General features: G+C 40.3%; 1 protein-coding gene across 1 annotated transcript; it reads left to right on the top strand.

Moving 5' to 3' along the window:
* Positions 1-3,899: 3,899 nt before the first annotated feature.
* SKIL (SKI like proto-oncogene) lies at positions 3,900-15,482 on the top strand. The gene is made up of 6 exons (XM_032193205.1): positions 3,900-5,521; positions 8,435-8,532; positions 9,930-10,168; positions 10,396-10,634; positions 11,612-11,836; positions 15,081-15,482. Exons 1-6 carry the CDS (start codon positions 4,415-4,417, stop codon positions 15,240-15,242), a joined length of 2,070 nt encoding a protein of 689 aa, XP_032049096.1. The 5' UTR covers positions 3,900-4,414; the 3' UTR covers positions 15,243-15,482.
* The last annotated feature ends 4,074 nt before the right edge of the window (positions 15,483-19,556 follow it).

The following is a 19,556-nucleotide window of genomic DNA, read 5'->3' as shown; positions in this document are numbered from 1 at the left end:
TGTGACAAAATTCTTTACATGCTTAGCAGTGTGACAAACAAGTTTTTGCCTGCGTTAACCAGCTCAACTGAAAGATGATTTCATTTTGCTGTAATACGTTCTTTGGCACTTCATTTTATACGCAGTTGTTTAGAGGACTTATTTTTATTTGCACTTAGAAATGCAGATTAGTTTGTCTCGCTTGCTCTTCTTCTTAGTGCGTGAGTGGAAGAGGTGCAAGGGATCAACCCAAGAGACTGCCAAAGGTGGCCTGCAAGGAACAAAAAGAGGTATGTGTGTGAGGAGGGCAGGACCTGTTCTTTTTTGAAACATACTTTTTTTGATTTATGGTATTTTGGAGGCCTGTATTTTTGCATGTGTCCTGCTTGGTGGTATTTTAGAGATGTATGAAATAAATTATATACTTTCTGGGAAGCCTTGTGGTTTACCATATGTTATATATGCCTCACTTCTTACTCTAACTGAAAAATGAAACTTCTGCAGTCACTTTTTAATTAAAAAGGAAAAAATCACTTTTTAAAAAATAATAACTGTTCTTCCTTAGAGCTGACTTTAAAGACAAAAACTCTGTACAGGCTGCCTCGGTTTTAAACCAAAGGTGTTGAAACCTAGCAGTGAGGGTGCTATTTGTGAATTACACTTTAAGACAACTTTAAACGTTAATTTTGTAAGTTTCCGAAGAATTTGAAAATTCAGAACAGTTAGCAACAAAAGCCAGATCCCTCCCATGCTCTGCTATTGCAGTTGATTATATCTTGCAAGGGTTTGTAACTCAGGTTTTAGTTCCTTTTGGATCTGTTTTGCACAGTCCACGGTAAAAATTGTAGGTGGAGTTAACCTGCTTTAGACAGTCCTCTACCTAGAAACTTTCTTATGTTGCCTAATTATTGTAGCTCTATAGCAACATTATTACAGCACAATGGTTACCGGGATTTGCAATTTGAAATGGAAAATGTGCAGAACTTTTAAAACCCAAATGAAATGATGATGCTGAATTCCTAAGCTTCCTACATCAGCAGGTCTAATAAAAGATGTAATATCCACCCACATGCAGCTTGCTTGTATCCCCCTCAGTGGCACGCATCCTCCCTACCCTGGGCAAAAACAGTTCATGTTTGCATGTAAGGCTGGAATCTCTTGTACTGTTTAAACAGAGAAAATTACAAATGTTTATTAAATCCCTCTACAGAATCATTAATTTTACTATTTTCTGTCATTTCCATTCTGGAAATGCTGCAGATGTAGCAGCAGTGTTTGATGTAGCAGCCAAAAGAAAGCCAATGCTTGCACAGTCATATGTAATTCTGCATTGCTGCAGGCTAAAGAACAGCATTTATGAGAAGTACCAGGGTGCTTACTACACACTGCACAATGTTAGAATTCATTTAAACATATTTATAACACTTCTGTGCTTTGAAATGTACAAACAACAAACGTAGGTATCAAACTGCATGTTGAGGTGGAATGACTGGTATTTATTAATTACTGTGCGTTGCTAAATTAGATCAAGTGCAGTCAGATGCAAAGATGAGCCAAGAGTAGTTTTATGGACCAACATCTGTGAAACTTCCTTAAATACACAAATCTTATTTGCGGTGCATGTCAAGTGGCTGGAAAGTACAAAGTTATCAGTCCTGATCAGCTTCCAGTTCATGAAACTCAGAGTGCGTAGAGGCTGATGTTTTCAGGTGCAGACGTTTCAGCTGCGATTCTGCTGCTACAGAGGACTGAGTCTGGCAAGTAGTAGGGTAAATGTAGGGAAGGAAAAGGCGCTTCTCATAATGGTAATAGCTATTATGATAAGTGCTCCCGGAGGAAGGGCTGAGTCAATCTTTAGTGATCTACAATAAAAATAGAGAAACAAAATGAGGTTGGAAAACGCCAAATAGTAGAGTATTAAAGGGAAAAAAAAAATATTTCTCCATTAATTGTGTTCTTCCCTATGATTAAATCGTGGTTGCAGTTTTTAGGAAGCTTTTATCTTTACTTTGGCCTATGTGGAATGGAAGAGATTTATACTTTCCCTTCATTTTCTGTTTTCTCTAGCCCATGAAAAGGGACATAATATTTTTCTACAGGAATTCTATGAAATGTCTACCTCAAGCAGCTCCAAGAGGGAGCACACTTAATTTCAAGTAATTTGGAGGTTTATATCCCTCAGTAAAATTAAGGTTTTCTTTTCGGTACCCCTTCGTTTTGTAGGAAAGCCTTGCTTCTGCCTGAGGGCTCTGCAATATGGCAACAGTAAAACGATGATCCTTCTTCTTACACCACCTTCCAATGAGCGTATAAATGGAGGTTGTGCTGTGCTTCAGATTTATGATTCCTTCATCTCTACCCAAATTCTTTAACAATAGAAAGGTCAAGTGGTTTTCTCTAGGCTTTAAAAAACAAATATAACCATTATTGTCTTTATGATCACTGTTACTGTTAAAAGCCCAGGCACAGCTGTTTACACAGTTACTCTAAACCCTGTAATACTATTTAAACTGCCAGCAATTTATTGTTTTTGCAATATAAAGCACCATGTGTCTCCAGGATTGCGCTAGGTGATGTGCAAGCATACAGTAAGATGTTTCCTACCTGCAGATGTTAACTTCAAGGGCAAAACCTGCAAACAAAATAATGTCACACACCAAGGGGAGTGATAACAGAGAAGTCTGTACTTTGTATATCAGTGCACAACCAATATATGTAGTTTGTAATATGTGAAAAGGAGATTATGCTTCTTTTTATGCATATAAGGGACAATTATATGCTTTAGAGCAATCCTGGAGCTCTACTTTTCTGCCATCATCAGAAGGAAGCGCTGCAGATGTGGTATTTTAAAGGAGAGCTAAAGGAGCCTTGCCAAGCTGTGCTGTGGGGCTGGAGCCCCGCTCAGCCCGGCCTGCCCTGAGGAAACCTGAGCGCATCAAAGGTGCGAAGGCAAAGATTAAAGTGTGCCCAAATCCTCAGCAGCAAGGTAGGCTTTGTTTCTCCCACTATGATCATCCTTCCAGCCTGGTGCTGGGGAAGGAGAGGACCGAGGCCGCTCACCGTGAGGCGCAGAGGGCACAGGGGGGGCCTGGCGTGCCAGGCCCGGGGTCTCCATGCCCAGGGGGACCCCGGCTGAGGTGACCGTGCCGGGGGTGGCCATACCCGGGGCCACCAACCCGGGGGTGGCCGTGCCCAGGGTCCCCAGCAGCCGCCTCAGCGGGGCTCTGCCTTCCCTCACAGCCCGGCCCTCAGGGAGCTGCCGCCGCTAAGCGCTGAGGCAAACACCGCGCGGAAAACACCCGAAATGAAATGAAATGAAAAAAAAACGGTGTTTATTTCCTTTCCTTTTACACATTTTTTTTATTTTTTTCACCGTGCCGAGCCGGGGGGGGGGGGCGGGCAAGGCACCCTCCCTTCCCCCTTTACGTGAGGCGCCGGCGGCGGCTCCCGCCGTGCCCCAGACGGTGGGCGGGGAGGAGACGGAGAGGGAGGGAGGGAGGGGGGGGAAGGAGGAGGCGGTGCGCGCCCCCGGCGGGTTCGTGCCCGCGCGTCGCCGCCGCCGCCGCCGCCGTCTCCGCAGTGAGGTCACGGCGGGGGGGGGGGGAAAAGGGGAGCGAGGAGGGGGGCGGCGGCGCGTGCGCGGCGCCTGCTCCGCTCCCGGGCTGCCGGGGCCGCCGCGGCGCCGGGTGAGGGAGGCGGGGGCGCGCATGGAGGGGGGGGGGGGCGGCTGAGGCGAGGCTGAGGCGGTGAGGGGGGAGCGGCGGCGGCGGAGCAGCCCCGGGGCCTTGCGGCGTGAGGGGAGCGGGGAGGGGGGCACCGGCACCGGGACGCTGCCCGCGGGGCCCGGCTAACGCTGATTTTCCCCCCCTCCGTGTGTCTCCCCGCAGGCCGTGTGTGGAGGGGAGGAGAGGAGAGGAGAGGGGAGGGGACCCCCGGCACGGCCCCGAAGTTGGCAGCGCGGCGGAGCAGGCCCCGGGAGCCCCGGCTGAGGGGCTGGGAGGCTTCTGGTACCTCAGCACCGACAGGCTCCGGGTGGTTTCTGAAGGGAAAGCGGCCGAGGATGGCCGCTCCCGCACCGCCTCCCTGCCTGCCGAATCGCCCTTCCCGGCGGATTGTGTGAAGCGGCGGCGGGGTGCGAGGAATAACCCGTATCACGGCGTGTTTTTGTAGCAGAGAAGCGAACAAATATTTATAAAACTTAATATCTAACCTCTCCAGTCTTAATTTTGTAGTATTACACGCGAAATGGGTCACGGTTTTTTTTCCCGTTGGAGGCTGAAGCGTTAACTTCGTACCGACAGGAATGCAGAGCGTGGTGTGCCGGAGGTAACCGAGATCGCTTCAGGTTGTCGTGGTTTTCGTATTTTTTTATACAAACCAGCAGGAAAATGCACGCTCGAGACTTTTAATTAATTAAAGGGTCTGGTGTGTAGCGATGGAAAGCCCGCAGACAAACTTCCCGCTGGGTCTGGTTTCAGAGCAGAAGAGGACGGGGATGCAGGAGGACGGGAGCCCCCCGTTCAAAAAAGCAATGACAGAAATGCACGTAAGCAGCCAAGTGCGAGTCGTAATAAATAAATTGCCAACAATAAAGAAGGAAAACTTGGACGACTATGATGAAACTCCTATGGAGGCTGATGGGGAAAATGCCAAGCCAAACAGTACTTCAGTCTCTGAGCCTTTGAATTTAAATCCAGGTCTGAAACACACGTTGGCACAGTTCCACTTGAGCAGCCAGAGCTCCCTGGGTGGACCGGCAGCTTTTTCAGCGCGCTATTCCCAGGAAAGTATGTCTCCCACCGTCTTCTTGCCTCTTCCATCACCACAAATCCTGTCTGGGCCGCTGCTCATTCCTCCAGACAGTTCCACCGAGCTCACTCAGACGCTGCTGGAGGGGGAATCCATCTCTTGTTTCAAAGTCGGAGGGGAAAAAAGACTTTGCCTGCCTCAAGTGTTGAATTCGGTTCTCCGAGACTTTTCTTTGCAACAGATTAATACCGTGTGTGATGAACTGTATATATACTGCTCAAGGTGCACTTCTGACCAGCTTCATATTCTCAAGGTTTTGGGAATTCTTCCGTTCAACGCTCCCTCCTGTGGGCTGATTACACTGACTGATGCTCAGAGACTATGCAATGCTTTACTGCGCCCTCGCACTTTTCCCCAAAATGGCAGTTTTCTCCCCGGTAAGAACACCTTGGCCCAACTGAAAGAGACTGGCAGTGCCTTTGAAGTAGAGCATGAATGCCTGGGCAAGTGCCAGGGTTTGTTTGCACCTCAGTTCTACCTTGCGCCGGACGACCCCTGCATCCAGTGCCTGGAGTGCTACGGGATGTTTTCACCCCAGACGTTTGTGATGCATTCGCATAGATCCCCCGACAAGAGGACCTGCCACTGGGGCTTTGAGTCAGCCAAGTGGCATTGCTACCTTCACATTAACCAAAAATACTTAGGGACGTCGGAGGAGCGGGAGCTGAAGCATCTCTTGGAGGAAATGAAGGAGAAATTTAGTGAGAAAAACCAGAAAAGAACTCGGTCCAAAGTAAGTTGGCCTGCTCGTGTAGAACTCCTGAATCTTTCTCTGCTCACATGTAAATATGCTGTTTGGAAGCACGTTGCTTGCCTTTTGTAAATGGGAACGCTTGTCAAATCAAGCCCAAGTTAAATCTATGACAGGGCTTCACCATGGAAATATATTTTCGATGAGCAGGTGCTGTCATTTCCGTCTTTGGGCCCTGAGTAATTTCATTCAAGCCGGTTTGGTTTTGTCGGTCCTTTTTCCATTTTCAGATCGGCAGTCTTTGGAAAGTTCAGAACTGTTGCGGAAATACTCATTCTCCCTTTTGACCTTTGAGTACGTTTTATGCGGTATGCCTTGCGGCAGCTGAGCGCAGCAGAAAGGAGCTTGAAAATCAAGTGTTGCGAATTTCTTTGTCATTTGTTAGGTTTACACCAGCACACACGCTCGTGGTGTATGGCCACCTAGCCTGCCAACCACCCATCCCACGACTGTGTGCAGGGTAGTGGTGCATCAGTAAGTTGCTGTTCAGAAGCCCAGCTTGTTCAGCTTTCTGTTCAAACCTGTGGTACAGAGAAATATGCCAAAAGAAGAGGGGGTTTTAAGCTGTCCAAGTAATGAGCTGTAGGCCGGTATCTTGACAATGGTTAATAATAGACATAGTATTTTTTCCTAAAATACCGCTGCAAGTCTGCAGTGTGGCTCAAAAATACAGAGCTGCTTTTTCTCCTGTTTAAATAATAAGACGAGCACCAGATACATGGTGAACGTTGCTGGGGAAATAATCATGTCATGCTCAAAGAATAAGTTTTTAAGAGTATATTTGGTAGGAGCAGAGAGTAACAAGTAGATGACAATGAAATGTGCAGGGAATGCCATCAGAGATGTTTGCCTTTGCAGAATATACAAGTTTATTGTGCATAATTTAAATTTAGATGTTCTGAAATGGTTGCTGCCCTGTGCTGTGTTTCTTATTAGTTTATTGGTCATTTAAATGTCTGCTCGCTGGCTGCTGGTTTGATTGATCCCTTTTGCCTGTTGGGTGTTGGGTTGTGGACTCCAAAGGAGCAGCGGCAAGAGCAGGCAGGATCAATGGGCCCAAAAAGGTGTGCAGGGTATTTGACACCTTTCAGTGTAAGCTCCTCAAAACGTAGTGTTGCAGAAGGGCTTACGACAGGAACAAGGATTTGTACAGCTGTGCCAGCCTGCTGTAAGGGATTTTATCAGAACATTTCCACGAAAATCTGCAATATGGCTTGCTTCCACGTGCTGAAGTGCTTAGACATACAGGTGAGCTCATAGCAAGGAGACTGCTTGTCGTCTGATAAAGGCTGTCGTGACAATCTTTGTCCTTGCAGTGCCAGTACAGGTAATAAACTGTCGCGGAGTGCCTGCATCTGTGGAAATAACCTTCCAGAGTCACACCTACAACACTGCTTGCTTCCTGCTTTATGGTGGCAGATTTCTGACCACAAGATCTTTCAGTTTCCTGTATACGGATGAAAAAATAGCTCAAGTTAACAGTAGCAGTCATTTGGGCTGGACTGCTACAAAAGAAATATTAAAAAAAACCTCTTTCTGGAGTCTCCCTTTGCACACCTGTATAGTTCTTTCTTCTAAAGCAGCACATGAAATCAGAGTGGGAGAAAAACTCTGAAAACTTGAGGAAAGATAAAATGGTGGGGAGGGTTTTTGCCTTTTTTTTTGGTCTCGCGGATATTCATCTTGAAAGTACAAAAGGTTAGAAGAGTTTAATAGGGGAGTGTTGGGATCACAACCGCTGCTTCCTTATCCTGGGGAAGTTTCTGTAAAATAAGACCCAAAGCAAGAAGAAGAAGCTCGGAGGTAGTAATAATAAATTTCTAATTAAACCTTCTAATTTCTCATTTCTAATGTCTTTGGGACATTCCAAATGAGATCCTGTGCCTTGCCTCTCTCCTTAGCATTTCACTCCGAGCTTACTCACCTCCCAGCGTACTTACGCTTTTGCTTTCAGTATTTTAACAGTAGCCCGATGTTGGCCCTCCCTTGCTGTACTCACACGGTTTTGTACTAATAAGAAAGCTGTAGGCTGTGCGTTTGCCACCAAGTTTCTTGTTTTCTGGCGAGTTCTGGGCTCCGTGGCATCACGCCTGCCTGCCCACTGTGGAAGTGCCTTTGGAAGTGCATGCAGCACGGCCCTTGGCGTCACCACGGTTCTGGTGGTTGCTGCACTAAAACTGTCCTTGGTTCTCAGGCCACGAGGTGACCACTGTGGTTAACTCCAGAAATGTCTCGAGACAAATGACAAGACTTACTGCCTAAATACAGAATGCACAGAAGGTTTTTCTAAGTTGATGTCTTCTGATGCATCCGGAGTAATCCTGTTTGTTACTGCGAAGGGAATGGAGTTGTCAGGTTACTGCAGCGGCCTTGCCCAGATCTCTAATAAAAGGTCTCAACTTCCTTTAGTGGTCTCCTCTCTAACACCAGTCGTTTGCACTTCATTCTTATGTTTCATTTTGTAGTAAAGCATCTGGCAAGTGCGTATTACGATGTGGATAGTTTATTGTAGAGGCTCACACAAGCCTTGGAAGTATGAAATCCTCTTTCTGCCTCTCTCAAGCACTCGTAGCATGTCCCTGGCAGAGTTCTCAGCAGAGCTTTTATGTAGGTTTGTAAAGAGATTTTCTTTCGGTTTCATTGCTCCTTTACCCATAATGGGAAATTGGAGATGGAAGAAAATTCTGGTGCTTGCATCACCCTGTACCTCTGCCAAAGGCTGTCTGCTTTCTAGTACCCCAGTTTGTCTGCTGCTGCCCAACTCTGTCTATCTGTATTAATGAGGTGCCATTCCACTCTGAAGTGTTTATTAAAATGTGAATAACGTGTGCCTCTCTATTACAGGCACAGTTACTGGTTTTTATTTATTTATTTATTTATTTTTCTTCACTTTAGGTGGATTCACAGCAGAGCCTAGATTTATCGCAGTGGTATCCCGTTATAAAGCAAGAAGCAGAAGCTGAACCTCAGCCACCTTCCTTTTTCCATCCCAGGTAACTGAATTTCCTGTGCAGAACTCTGAGCGTCGTATGCATGGGTTAAATTCTTTTAACTATTTAAAGATGGTTTCAAGTGGGAAAAAAAGTATGTACTTGCAACCTGAAGTGTTAGGAAGAATAATCGAACCCTAACTTTTATTAATTTCTTAGTGTAAATATTAATGAACTGCTTATGAGAGAATTATTGGTATGGGACTCGAGTTGTGATGTATGAGCGTTCTTCAGTAGGAAATAAATTTGAAATGTAATTACAGTTTCCCTTCTCAGAGTAGAAATGGCAGAAGCTAAATTTTAATCTTTCCTGTTGTAATGTAACTCATGTCTGTGAAAAGCTGCACAGGGCCTATTTACCATGAGTGCAACTTAATTTTATTTCAAAAAAAACTTGCAAAAACTGTCTGAAGACTTTATCCCACACTGAAACAATGACTGCAGCTGAATTGTTGGTTGATTAGTTTCCTGGTTTTAGAAACCAAGTGCGTGTCCTTCACATAGTGTGCACTTTGTATTCTGCATCAAGCACAGAAACAGCCTTTGTTGAAGTACCTCTTACCCTGCATCCCTGCGGGGCAATGCGTTTAGTTTGTACGGGTGAGATCAGGCTCTGTGGACGAGCAGCACGCATCAAAGCGACACACATGCACACTAGTTCCATGCAGACTCATGAATAGTAGAACATTTCTGATGGTTCCTCTGTTGGCTGCTTCTATTGGTGCCCCTTCAGAACCAGGAGGAAGGAAAGTGGTGAAGGCAGCAGTGTTGACTCCAACATCATGACAGTAATTATCTGGCCACTGACCTTAACAGATCTGGCAGTTTTTCCTTCTGTACTAGATGAAAGCTGAGTGGCTAGGTTAAGGAAATAGAGACAATTTTTCCTAGAAGTCAGGAGCTGTGAAATCCAGACAGATTTGTAAATGTACGTGGAGAAAAAAGGTGGTCTGATGCTGGTCTCAGGTTTGCCACAGCACTGTCAGTACACAGCTTCGCTGTTTAAAGAGCAGTTTGCTCATTCCCACTACACTGATCCCTTCCGCCATTCTCCGTTGCTAATACGAGGATTATGAAAATGCTAGAGTCTGGATCTGGTGCCACTCTAATTTTACTCTTTGCATTTAAATGAAGACTTCAAATGAGTTTGGTATGATTTTTTTAATCTGTCATGTTTGAAAAATCCATTTTTTGATGACTGTAAAACTCTATCTAGATAATCTAGTCAGTAAAGATGAAGTAGGTCGTTAATTTCTTTTGTGCAGGAAAAATTTTGAAAGGATGTGCTTATTTTTCATTGGAACTTTTACTGTTTGAAATCAGATTAAATTAAACTTACTGCTCTCATTCATCATTTGTTACACATTTTCATTCTTGATTGTACTGTTCTTCTGTTGCAGTTACTACCTTTATATGTGTGATAAAGTGGTTGCCCCAAATGTATCCCTTGCATCACAATACAAGGACGTTGCAAAAACAGCAGTCAAAACTTCAGAAGTAATTAAATCTTCACCTGGACAGTCAGAGAAAAAGCTCAGTAGTGGAAAGCACAAAAAAGTTGCCTCATATCCAGAGCTTTCTCTTGAAGAACAGGAAAAAATTGACTTGAAAACTAGCATGGAACAGCATAAATGTTTAGGTGAGTGGATAAGCTATAAAGAAAATTATGTTGAAAACTTTTCAGTTTTTATAGCATATAATTTTGGAAAGCTCAACACCAACCCAGTATTTTCTGATTGTTTCCACTTCAGTTTTCCAAAAACTCTTTTGACCTTTTCTTAATCTTCAGTCCCCTTTGCATTTTTTTTTCCCACTCTAAGCTTAGTTTCCTGTGATTATTAGGCTGTGTTCTTCTTTTATCTATAGATCCACCTGTGTCAACTCATTCTGCAAGAGGTGGAAAATCCGAGCGCATTTCTACCAAAAGCACTAGAGACTCTAGACGTGTTGAAGTAGGTAACGTGAGAACCTTGTCCCCCACTCTCATGAAAGACATCAGTTGTGAAGATGACAAGGGGAGGATCATGGAAGAAGTAATGAAAACCTACATCAAACAGCAGGAAAAACTAAATACTATTTTGCGGAGGAAGCAGCAGCTTCAAATGGTACAGTGCCAGTCTGAATGCCTTTAATGTTTGTCTACAGAAAACTAATGTTAGATTTTTGGTTCTAGAATCAATCTCACAGGTGACTTTCATGTAAAAGCACCAGAACACACAGATACTTTTTCACCAGCTTGAATCCAGACAGCAAATATTTAACGTCCTGTGCTTTTATTAGGTTGGAGTTTACTAATAATCGATGTGTTTTCAGTTTGTAACTACTGTGTTCAAGGAGCTCCTTTTATTTTATCCATGTGAAAACTACCTTCAAGTGTTTTCCAAACATATAAATATAGTTTAAGTCCTCTAAAAATTTCTCAATATTTAGGATTTTAAGGATCCTAATATCCATCAATATCCTAGGAAAGATGCTATCACTGCCATGTGTAACAAGAATACCACCTTCCTATGTCTATTTGATAATTCTTGTTTTTAGGGGTTTTTATTGATCTTTTTAATAATGGATGACATTAGAAATTGGTGTTCATTTGTGATTTTGCCTCATTTCTATTTTCTATATTAACTTAGGTAAATACTGTCTTGGCTGCTTACATTCATAAGCCAGACCTATATTTTTTAACATTAAGCTCAGAGTTGGTCAGCTCAGATAGGGTCTCAGCACTGCTGCTTTTAAGGTGTTCTGCTGTTGGAGGTAAAGCTTACAGAGAAGTTTAAATATATATGTATATTTTGATATTTTTCAAAAGGTTTTAATGTTAACAGAAAAGCCAAACTGTTTCTGGAAGCGCTGGGTACTTGAAAATATAAATAATGTCATTATATTGAATGGAGTTCTTGCTACAAAATTCCATGGCAGCACTGATAAGTAATAAGTACCATTACCAGGCTATTGTTATCTTAACGTAAATGTGCTTTTTTGGGCCTCATTGTTTCTAGATACACATTTAAATAACAAGACCAGTGTTTTGCTTCCCTGGTGTTAGAACCAAGGTGTATGTAATCCTGATCTGTCTCCATAGGAAGTGGAAATGTTAAGCAACTCTAAAGCTATGAAGGAACTAACTGAAGAACAGCAGAATTTGCAAAAAGAACTTGAATCTTTGCAAACTGAGCATGCTCAAAGAATGGAAGAATTTTATTTTGAACAGAGGGACTTGGAGAAGAAACTGGACCAAGTGATGAAGCAGAAGTGTACCTGTGACACCAATTTAGAAAAAGACAAAGAAGCGGAATATGCTGCACAGGTGAGAAGTGTATCAGTAAATTGCAAAGTTATTGCTCATCCAATGTAAGGTTTCGTCTTCTCCATATCTTCTGATGCCATAGACTAACTCCGAAATAAGGGACAATGACAGCATGTTTATTTCCCTGTCCCTTGACTGAAACTGAGGGAGAAACTTACAGAAACACTTCATCTGTCAGGTGCTGCATGGTTCCCATTTCAGATACTTGTGTCATATTGCTGAGGAAATAATTAATTGTGAACATAAGGTCTACAGTATTTTCATTTAAAATAAGTCATGATTTTAATGTATGTAGGCTTGTCCATGTTACAGAATTAAACATTATCATTTTAGTTACAGAAATAAGCTGATAATCTTTTTCTTCTTTTTGTTGGGAGGGAGGAAGAGGCAAGTACCAAACCTCTTGACTTCCTTTGTGTCAGGTTAGCAGCATACCTTGCTGCTCTTTGTGTTTCTTGGTGGTACCATCTTCTGCACCATCTGATGAAACCCATTCTGTGCTCTATCAAAGTATCTGATCAAGAATTCTCTTTTGGAAATTTTGGGGGGATTTTTGTCCCCCTGTTCCTGTCTTTTGGGTTCAAATATCATAACCTATGGAGGTTTTTCTTTCACCTTCTTTTTGACTTTTACTATTGCTTCTTTATGATGGAGGTTATTCATGTCATTGCAATAGGAAAAATCACTACATGACCAAGACAGACTTGGAAAGGCCCTCTTCAAAATTTGTTGCTGTTATGATTAAATGTGTATTGAAGTACTTCATGCAGTCACAGAAAACAGTCTTTTAAAACAAACAAAATCCGAAACATAAACTCAGTAAAACTTTGTGGTCATTTGATCATAGTTTTATATATTATCTGTTCTTATTGTCTCAAAATAAGAAACAGGCTGTACTTGAGAGACTGGTTTTGGTATTTTTAGGGAGTAGGGCAGTGACTAGCATCATAAATCCTTCTCATGAATTTAATTTCATGACATCCCGCTCCACAGATTCCTAGCCTTTGCTGCCAGAACTAATCCTCTCTGACTAAGGTCTGATTTGCCAAACATCTGGTACAAGCCCTATTACTGCAAGTAACAACATGTTCTAATTTATGAAGATAATCACGTATGGTGTGTTTTGTATGGCTTGTGTAGTTTACATTCTTTAGAGGATAAAAAACATAGATTGTTCCCCAAAGAGGTATATCAATTGTTTCATTTGATGTTAGAATACTAAATATGTTCCTTCCATGAAAGTATTCTTGATTATTAGTTGTCTAACTATCTGGAATATATCATTTGACTCTTTTTCTTCATTTACCACATCTATTTTTTGGACCCCGGGTTCCAAGCAATTGTCAGAAGCATCTGAGCTAAGCAGAGGTCCTGGCAACAGTTAATTTCCCAGAACTGTCTATACAGCATTAAAACCAGTTTTAATCTGATGTCTTCTTGAAGCCAGTTGCCCCTTTCTCTCTGAGAACTGTGGCCTGAGAAGTACATTTGTACTCTCTGTACATTAAATGAAATTAATGAAAATAGAGGGGTTGGAATTTGGGTAAATGTTTGCTCTTCTATCCAGCCCTGCCTGAAGATGTACTAAGTGTTTTCTCCTCCTTTTTTTTACTCCTTTGTTGACTTGCCTAGTTTAATTGCTGCTTTACCCTGTCAATCACAACAGGGCAGTATAACCAGTACTGAAGCCTTTCCTTACAGCTGGAAACCAAAGCTCAACCAGAGACCTGCTTATGTAGTACGTGCCGTGACATGCAGGCAGTGGGCTTTACCGTGCTGCACCAGTCTACATAATCAAAGCAGTGGAGTCAGAAGACTCGTGTTAGTAGGCTAGTGCTGTCTAAGAACTACTTAAATATTTCTGATTGTATTAAGAACTGTTTAAATGGTTCTTATTACACAAGTGAAGGTCAGTGTCCATTGAGCGGTATGTTTCTCTGAAATCAGCACAGCAGTTTCTTTGCCCAGGTTGTTGTACAGCAATCGGCAAACACTAGTGCTCCTCTATGTTCCTCCTTTTTTCATTCTCATGAGCTGTTTTGTTTGTTTTTTTTTTTCAGTGAGATGTACATGTAGCGATTATTTAGATAGACACCCATCATCATCATAAATGCAGATGGAGTTTTTAGATTCACTCCACTTCTGAATCTATTTTTAAATTCAGTGAGGTCTTTTCATAAGAAACAAACATGTAAATCAGTGGTAGACAAGATAACTGGTTTCTAGTCTCCCTGTTGTAACTGAAGGTAGCATACATGTAGGCAACTTGACATGAACTTGGTCACACTTGAAAAATTCCTTAGACTTTTCCAGATCTCACTGTAAAGAAGTTTTGATGGGAAAGAACCGACCCCAATAAATTCAAATCAGTTTCTTAATTATTTAAATCTAGGTGCAATATTTATATGTATATAAGTATGGAGTTGGACTCAATGATCCTTATGGGTCCCTTCCAACTTGGGATATTCCATGATTCTCTAAACAAACTGTGGTTAATTTTAAAAAATGATTTTGTTTCATATATATATATAACAGAAATGCCTTTTTCAGTAGTGGCTGGTATCATTTGCTCTACTTAAGTCTTTCTGATGGTCTGGCAAGTTTCACATTCATGGTACTCCAAAGATTAAAAACTTATTAAATTTTCTGCATTGAAGCACAAAATATTTCATAAGAAATCCTGGATAGACTTGTGTTTATATTTGAACACACATAAATGCGGTTATATTCAGGATTTTCTGCATCTCATTTCACTTTCATTTATGCTAAAGAATATCAAAAGCAGTGTTGGTAGTTTTTGTGCATTCTAAAAATGCATTAAGGCTTTGGAAAAAAAATGTAATATTTTGTCAGGTGAGAGAAGTTAACTTGGGAAGTGGAAGAGTGCTATTTATTTTGTAATTTGTGAAACATCTGATGCAGACATTATCACGGTCTTCCATTACATATTATTGATATGGGCTGATGTGGCAGTTCATCTAACTAGAATTTATATGTGTTTAAAAATCAATGTCTTCCATTTTTTTGATTATAATATGATGTTTGTGGAACTTTCCTTATTGGTGTCATTTGCTACTGGTATAGTAGGTGTAGCATAATTCTTGATAACTGTAGAAAATGAGCTGATAAATAATCATGAAAAATATTTCTATCTGATTCATAGGGTGGTCATCAGTGGGTTCTTGAATGATTGATGTTTACAAATACGTTTGCTAAAATTAAATGTCTGTCTTCTCTTTTACAGCTAGCAGAATTGAGACAGAGATTGGATCATGCAGAGGCAGATAGACAAGAGCTTCAAGACGAACTGAGGCAAGAACGAGAGGCAAGGGAAAAGTTAGAGATGATGATAAAAGAATTGAAGCTACAGATCTTGAAATCTTCAAAAAATGGAAAAGGAAAATAGAAATTCAAAGAGGAAGCATGACTGTGTCTTTCAAACAGGGTGTTTTGTTTTTTAACGAATTGTAAGCTGTTTCTGTGTGATAAGAGAAAGTATTCTCTACAGATTTCTATTTGCCAGACAAGTCCAGATGAAGATATACATATATATAAATAAATAGATAGGTATACATTTTTAGATTTTCCTAACTAATGAAAATCTGCATTTATTTGTACTGGTGTTTCTCAAACTATTGAAAAAAAAAAAAAAGAAACTTATGATTCAGAGTGACCAGTTTCTGTTTATTTCTAATGCAGACTTGAGGACCCACCTTTTAACATTGTCTGTTAAAATGTAGTTGGTGATCTTTAATTTAGTATCAGTTGCACATCCAGTTATAAAAAAAAAATAATAATAATAAAAAATTGAAAAATCTGATTCCTTCAAGGCCAAGAATAGTTTGGGTTTCAGTGAGAATTTTGTGTTTTCTAATTGGAGAAAGTAAAGGCAGCTTTTCATCAAAAGGTAATACTCAAAATCACCATGACAATAGATGATTATCAGAAGTGATTTGCCAGCATGAGTTTTTCCCATAATTTTGTTACGTGAAATCAAGCTGATCTTTTCCATATGTGCTATTTAAGAATTCATTCTCTCTAAAGCATTTTACAGTAATCATTTGGTTACTATGCTAGAAGAAGAAAACATTAGGCTTTTTTTTTGTAAATTAAAAAAAAAGCATCAAAAATGAAATCTTCTGAAATATAAAAATCACATTTTCTTTTATTGTCTTCTGTACTGCAGGTAAAGCAGACTGTTTATGAAGGCTTGTAGTGACAGGAGAAAGGGCAATGGTTTAAAACTGAGGGAAAGTAGATTTAGATATAAGAGATTTTTTTTAATGATGAGACACTGGAACATGTTGCCCAGAGAAGTTGTGGGTGCCCCATCATTAGAAGCATTCAAAGCTAGGTTAAACAAAAAAAAAATAATTAAAAAGGAAATTAAAAAAAAATAAATAAAAAGGAAAGAAGAGGGAAAAAAAGTATTGGTTTCTTTGGTACCCCAAGCCTCCATGCTTTGAGCTTCTTGCTTACTAGTGGGTTTTTCTTTCATCACATAAAACAGGCCTTAACTGACATAATGATAATTGCTTAGAAAAATCAAGTTCTAAGATATGGCACTTTGAAAATCACTTTGATAGTTTCTACATTTGAATGGCATGGTAACGTTGCCATGAATTAAGAAATACAGCATGTTCGTTGAGCTATAACATTTAAAAATGTGTAATTGTACAGAATTTCTGTTTTATGTATATATAACATTTACTTGAGTACTTCAGAAGTCTGATGCCTGGTAGATTCAATGCATGACTACAGATTAAGATGAAGTACTTCTTTGCACTTCTTTCCAAAAAGTTTGATATAGCTGACAGGTGTTAGCTGATTATGTCGATGACTAGAGATGTCTTAGCAGTTTTGTTATTTCACTACATAATTTTAAACTGTGCTTTAGCTCCTGTTACATTTTTTAAGGTACTTAGGTTTATAACTCTCATAATAATTCAGTTAGTACTGGTGAAACCACTAGTAAAAGCCTACTAGCATCGATTTTTATTCTGAACTAGTAAAACTGAAAACTTCTAGTTCTTCCTTATCTCTCTGTTAGTGGTATAATAGAATTGAGTATCATAGAGAAAGATAAAATTGCACAAATCTTTCAATCGAATGAAAAATTAGGTAATAAATGTCATGGAGTCATAGAATGATTCTTTTATAGCTGTATATAATTTTGTCTATGGGCTCTATGTCATATTTACACTGATAATTAAGGCAGGTTAGGTGAAAAAAATATGAAACACTTTGGCAATGTTAATCAGAAAAGAGGGCCCAGATTACATTTTTCCCTTCTTCCTCAACTCCATCTCCAAATTATGACTGAAAAAAAAAAGAAAAGACTGTCTTTACAGCCTAGTGATGGTTTGGAAGGAAATGTACTGATTATAAATTATTCTGCTTGCGTGTTCACCACTTGCTTTAAGATCACTTGTATGTTTTATTTTAATAACCACCAAGAACATGGCTGTAGGGGGAGTGGGCAAGGATGTTGGTAAAAGTGTGATTATTGGGCGCTGCAGCTTGAAGTCGGATTAGCTAAATTGATAAATAGGAAAACACCATCATGGGGAATGACAAAATTTCATCTGGGTATTATCAGAGGATCAAAAGAGACTGTTTGGAGCTGCTTTTCAGTATCAGTGTTTTGAACCAAACTTGTTCACTTGTCAGTGTAGAGAAGGCCACGCGTTAGGGCTGGAATACGGGATTTACACAGTGTTTGTAGCTTAGCTGTCGAATGTATGGCATCCTCACGGGGTTATTATACCAGAGTACTGTATATTCACTCTTCATTCAGGTCTTGTCTACGTTACGTGACTTCCGCTCTCATTTCCCATTTTGCCACTGGTTGCAGTGGGGGACCAGTACAGCCGGGGGTCCGTGCCTCGGGCAGTGCTTCCACCGCGCGCCACCCAGGCTCGCTGGCTCCTGCTGTAGACCAGTAAAATGCTGGTGGCCATAGTTTGTACTAATATTTTCACTGCTGCAAAAACTTGAGCAGTTTATAGCAGTTTTAGCAATTCCAGCTGCAGGTAAGGCCTCCTAATACTTCTAAAACATCTGGCTGAAAAAGCTAATTGAGCATTTATTAAAATGACTTAAAAAGTAGCTGTGTAAATATTCCATTTAGTTAATCTGAAGTTAGGATGCATTTTAAATTGTTGTAATCCTCTTAAAATTCTTAAATATTACTTTCAGGTTCTTTACATAACATAAATAATTTTCATATGTGTAGACTTAATTTTATACTGATTTTAAGTAATAATGTATACATAAATGTGCCATAGATTTTGTGTGTTCGGTCTTTGAAAGATAGTTTTTTAGTAAATTGTAAATAATATGATGCAAGTTCCAGAACAAATATATGTTGACCCTTTTTCACTACCTTATGCTAGTTAATATTGAGTGGTTTATTTTACAACTCAATACAGGAACTTGGATTGAACGCTTAAGGGCCTTCACTTAAGTGCACACCTAATGGTAGAAGCGAATTCTGTCACTAGGTACCTGCTTTTAGCCATGGCATGCTCGTTTTATGTATTATTGTTTGTTCTGCCTTCAGGTTTTGGTTGCTGACCATTTAGGCAGGAAGCTGTTCTCTCAGATAGTTGTGACATTAAGTCTTTAGGAAGAAAATCCTGGAATTGTTCGCAATTTTAAATCTTCGTTATTAAACACCTAGACTGAAATCAAAGTTGCTTAGTGCACCTTTTGGAACAAAGTAGGATTCAGGCAGAAATACCTAAATTGCTCCTACTCTTTTTGACAAGAACTATCACAAGCTTTGTGTGCTCTGATGAGCAAGAGAATATAAGAATTGAGAGAAATTTTGCCAGTCTGAAAGTACCCTCATTCATGGTGTAGCCATGTGTCCTTAGACGAAAGAGATTTTATCTAAAATCTCCAAACTTGAGTCCGTCTGTGTTTTAATTTTTGTAAAGCATATATTTTAGCTTGAGAACTTAGGTGAATGTAGTTACGTTTCACATCCTCCAACTAATTTTATTCTATATTTAATATATTAATAACCTAGGTGTAAAACCATTTGTATATAGTAAAGGCGTAATGCAGTTAGTGAAGTAGGAAAAGTGGAGTGGGAGCATAAAGCTACCGGTGGCCTGAAAAAATACGGCTTGGTCCATATTTTAGAAGTCACAACTGTTTATTCATGCATTCTTGATTTATACTGGGGGTTGGATAGCTATAATGTGTTAAGAAATTTTTGGAAAACTTTCCTAGCATTAGTTGTGAAGTTGGCCTTGAAGTGCTGTCACGGTCAGCTTCCTAGAATTCACTTGTTTGTAGAGTATATATTTTGACTGTCAGCAAAGATAACAACTTTGTATTTTTTCTGCACTTAATTCATGTAATTGATCCACACAACAGAGTTTTCTATAATATGGTGAAGTCAACAAACGACATAACGACACCTACCTGTTAATCTGTGCTTGAACTATACCAGTAGTTTTATTGAAGCTGTCAGCAGCAAGCAGCAAGAAGCTGCTAATTTGGATCTTTTTGCTCATTTGTAGTGAGAGAAGTGTTCATCAGTGTTTTCATTACAGAAAGCTTGTAGAATTTTCTATTTGTTGCACATCTATTTCAAAAAGATCCTTTTTTTTTTTTTTAGCTTTTGTGAAAGCAGACATTGCTTACCAATCGCATGACAAGTTCACTGTGTGTCTCTATTATTTAGATTTTTGCCATTACTTAATTTTTT

The sequence above is a fragment of the Aythya fuligula genome, chromosome 9 (genome assembly GCF_009819795.1).
Source record: "Aythya fuligula isolate bAytFul2 chromosome 9, bAytFul2.pri, whole genome shotgun sequence".
Classification (NCBI taxonomy): Eukaryota; Metazoa; Chordata; class Aves; order Anseriformes; family Anatidae; genus Aythya; species Aythya fuligula.
Note: the sequence above shows the minus strand (reverse complement) of the source record. Positions and strands in the feature narration are given on the sequence as shown.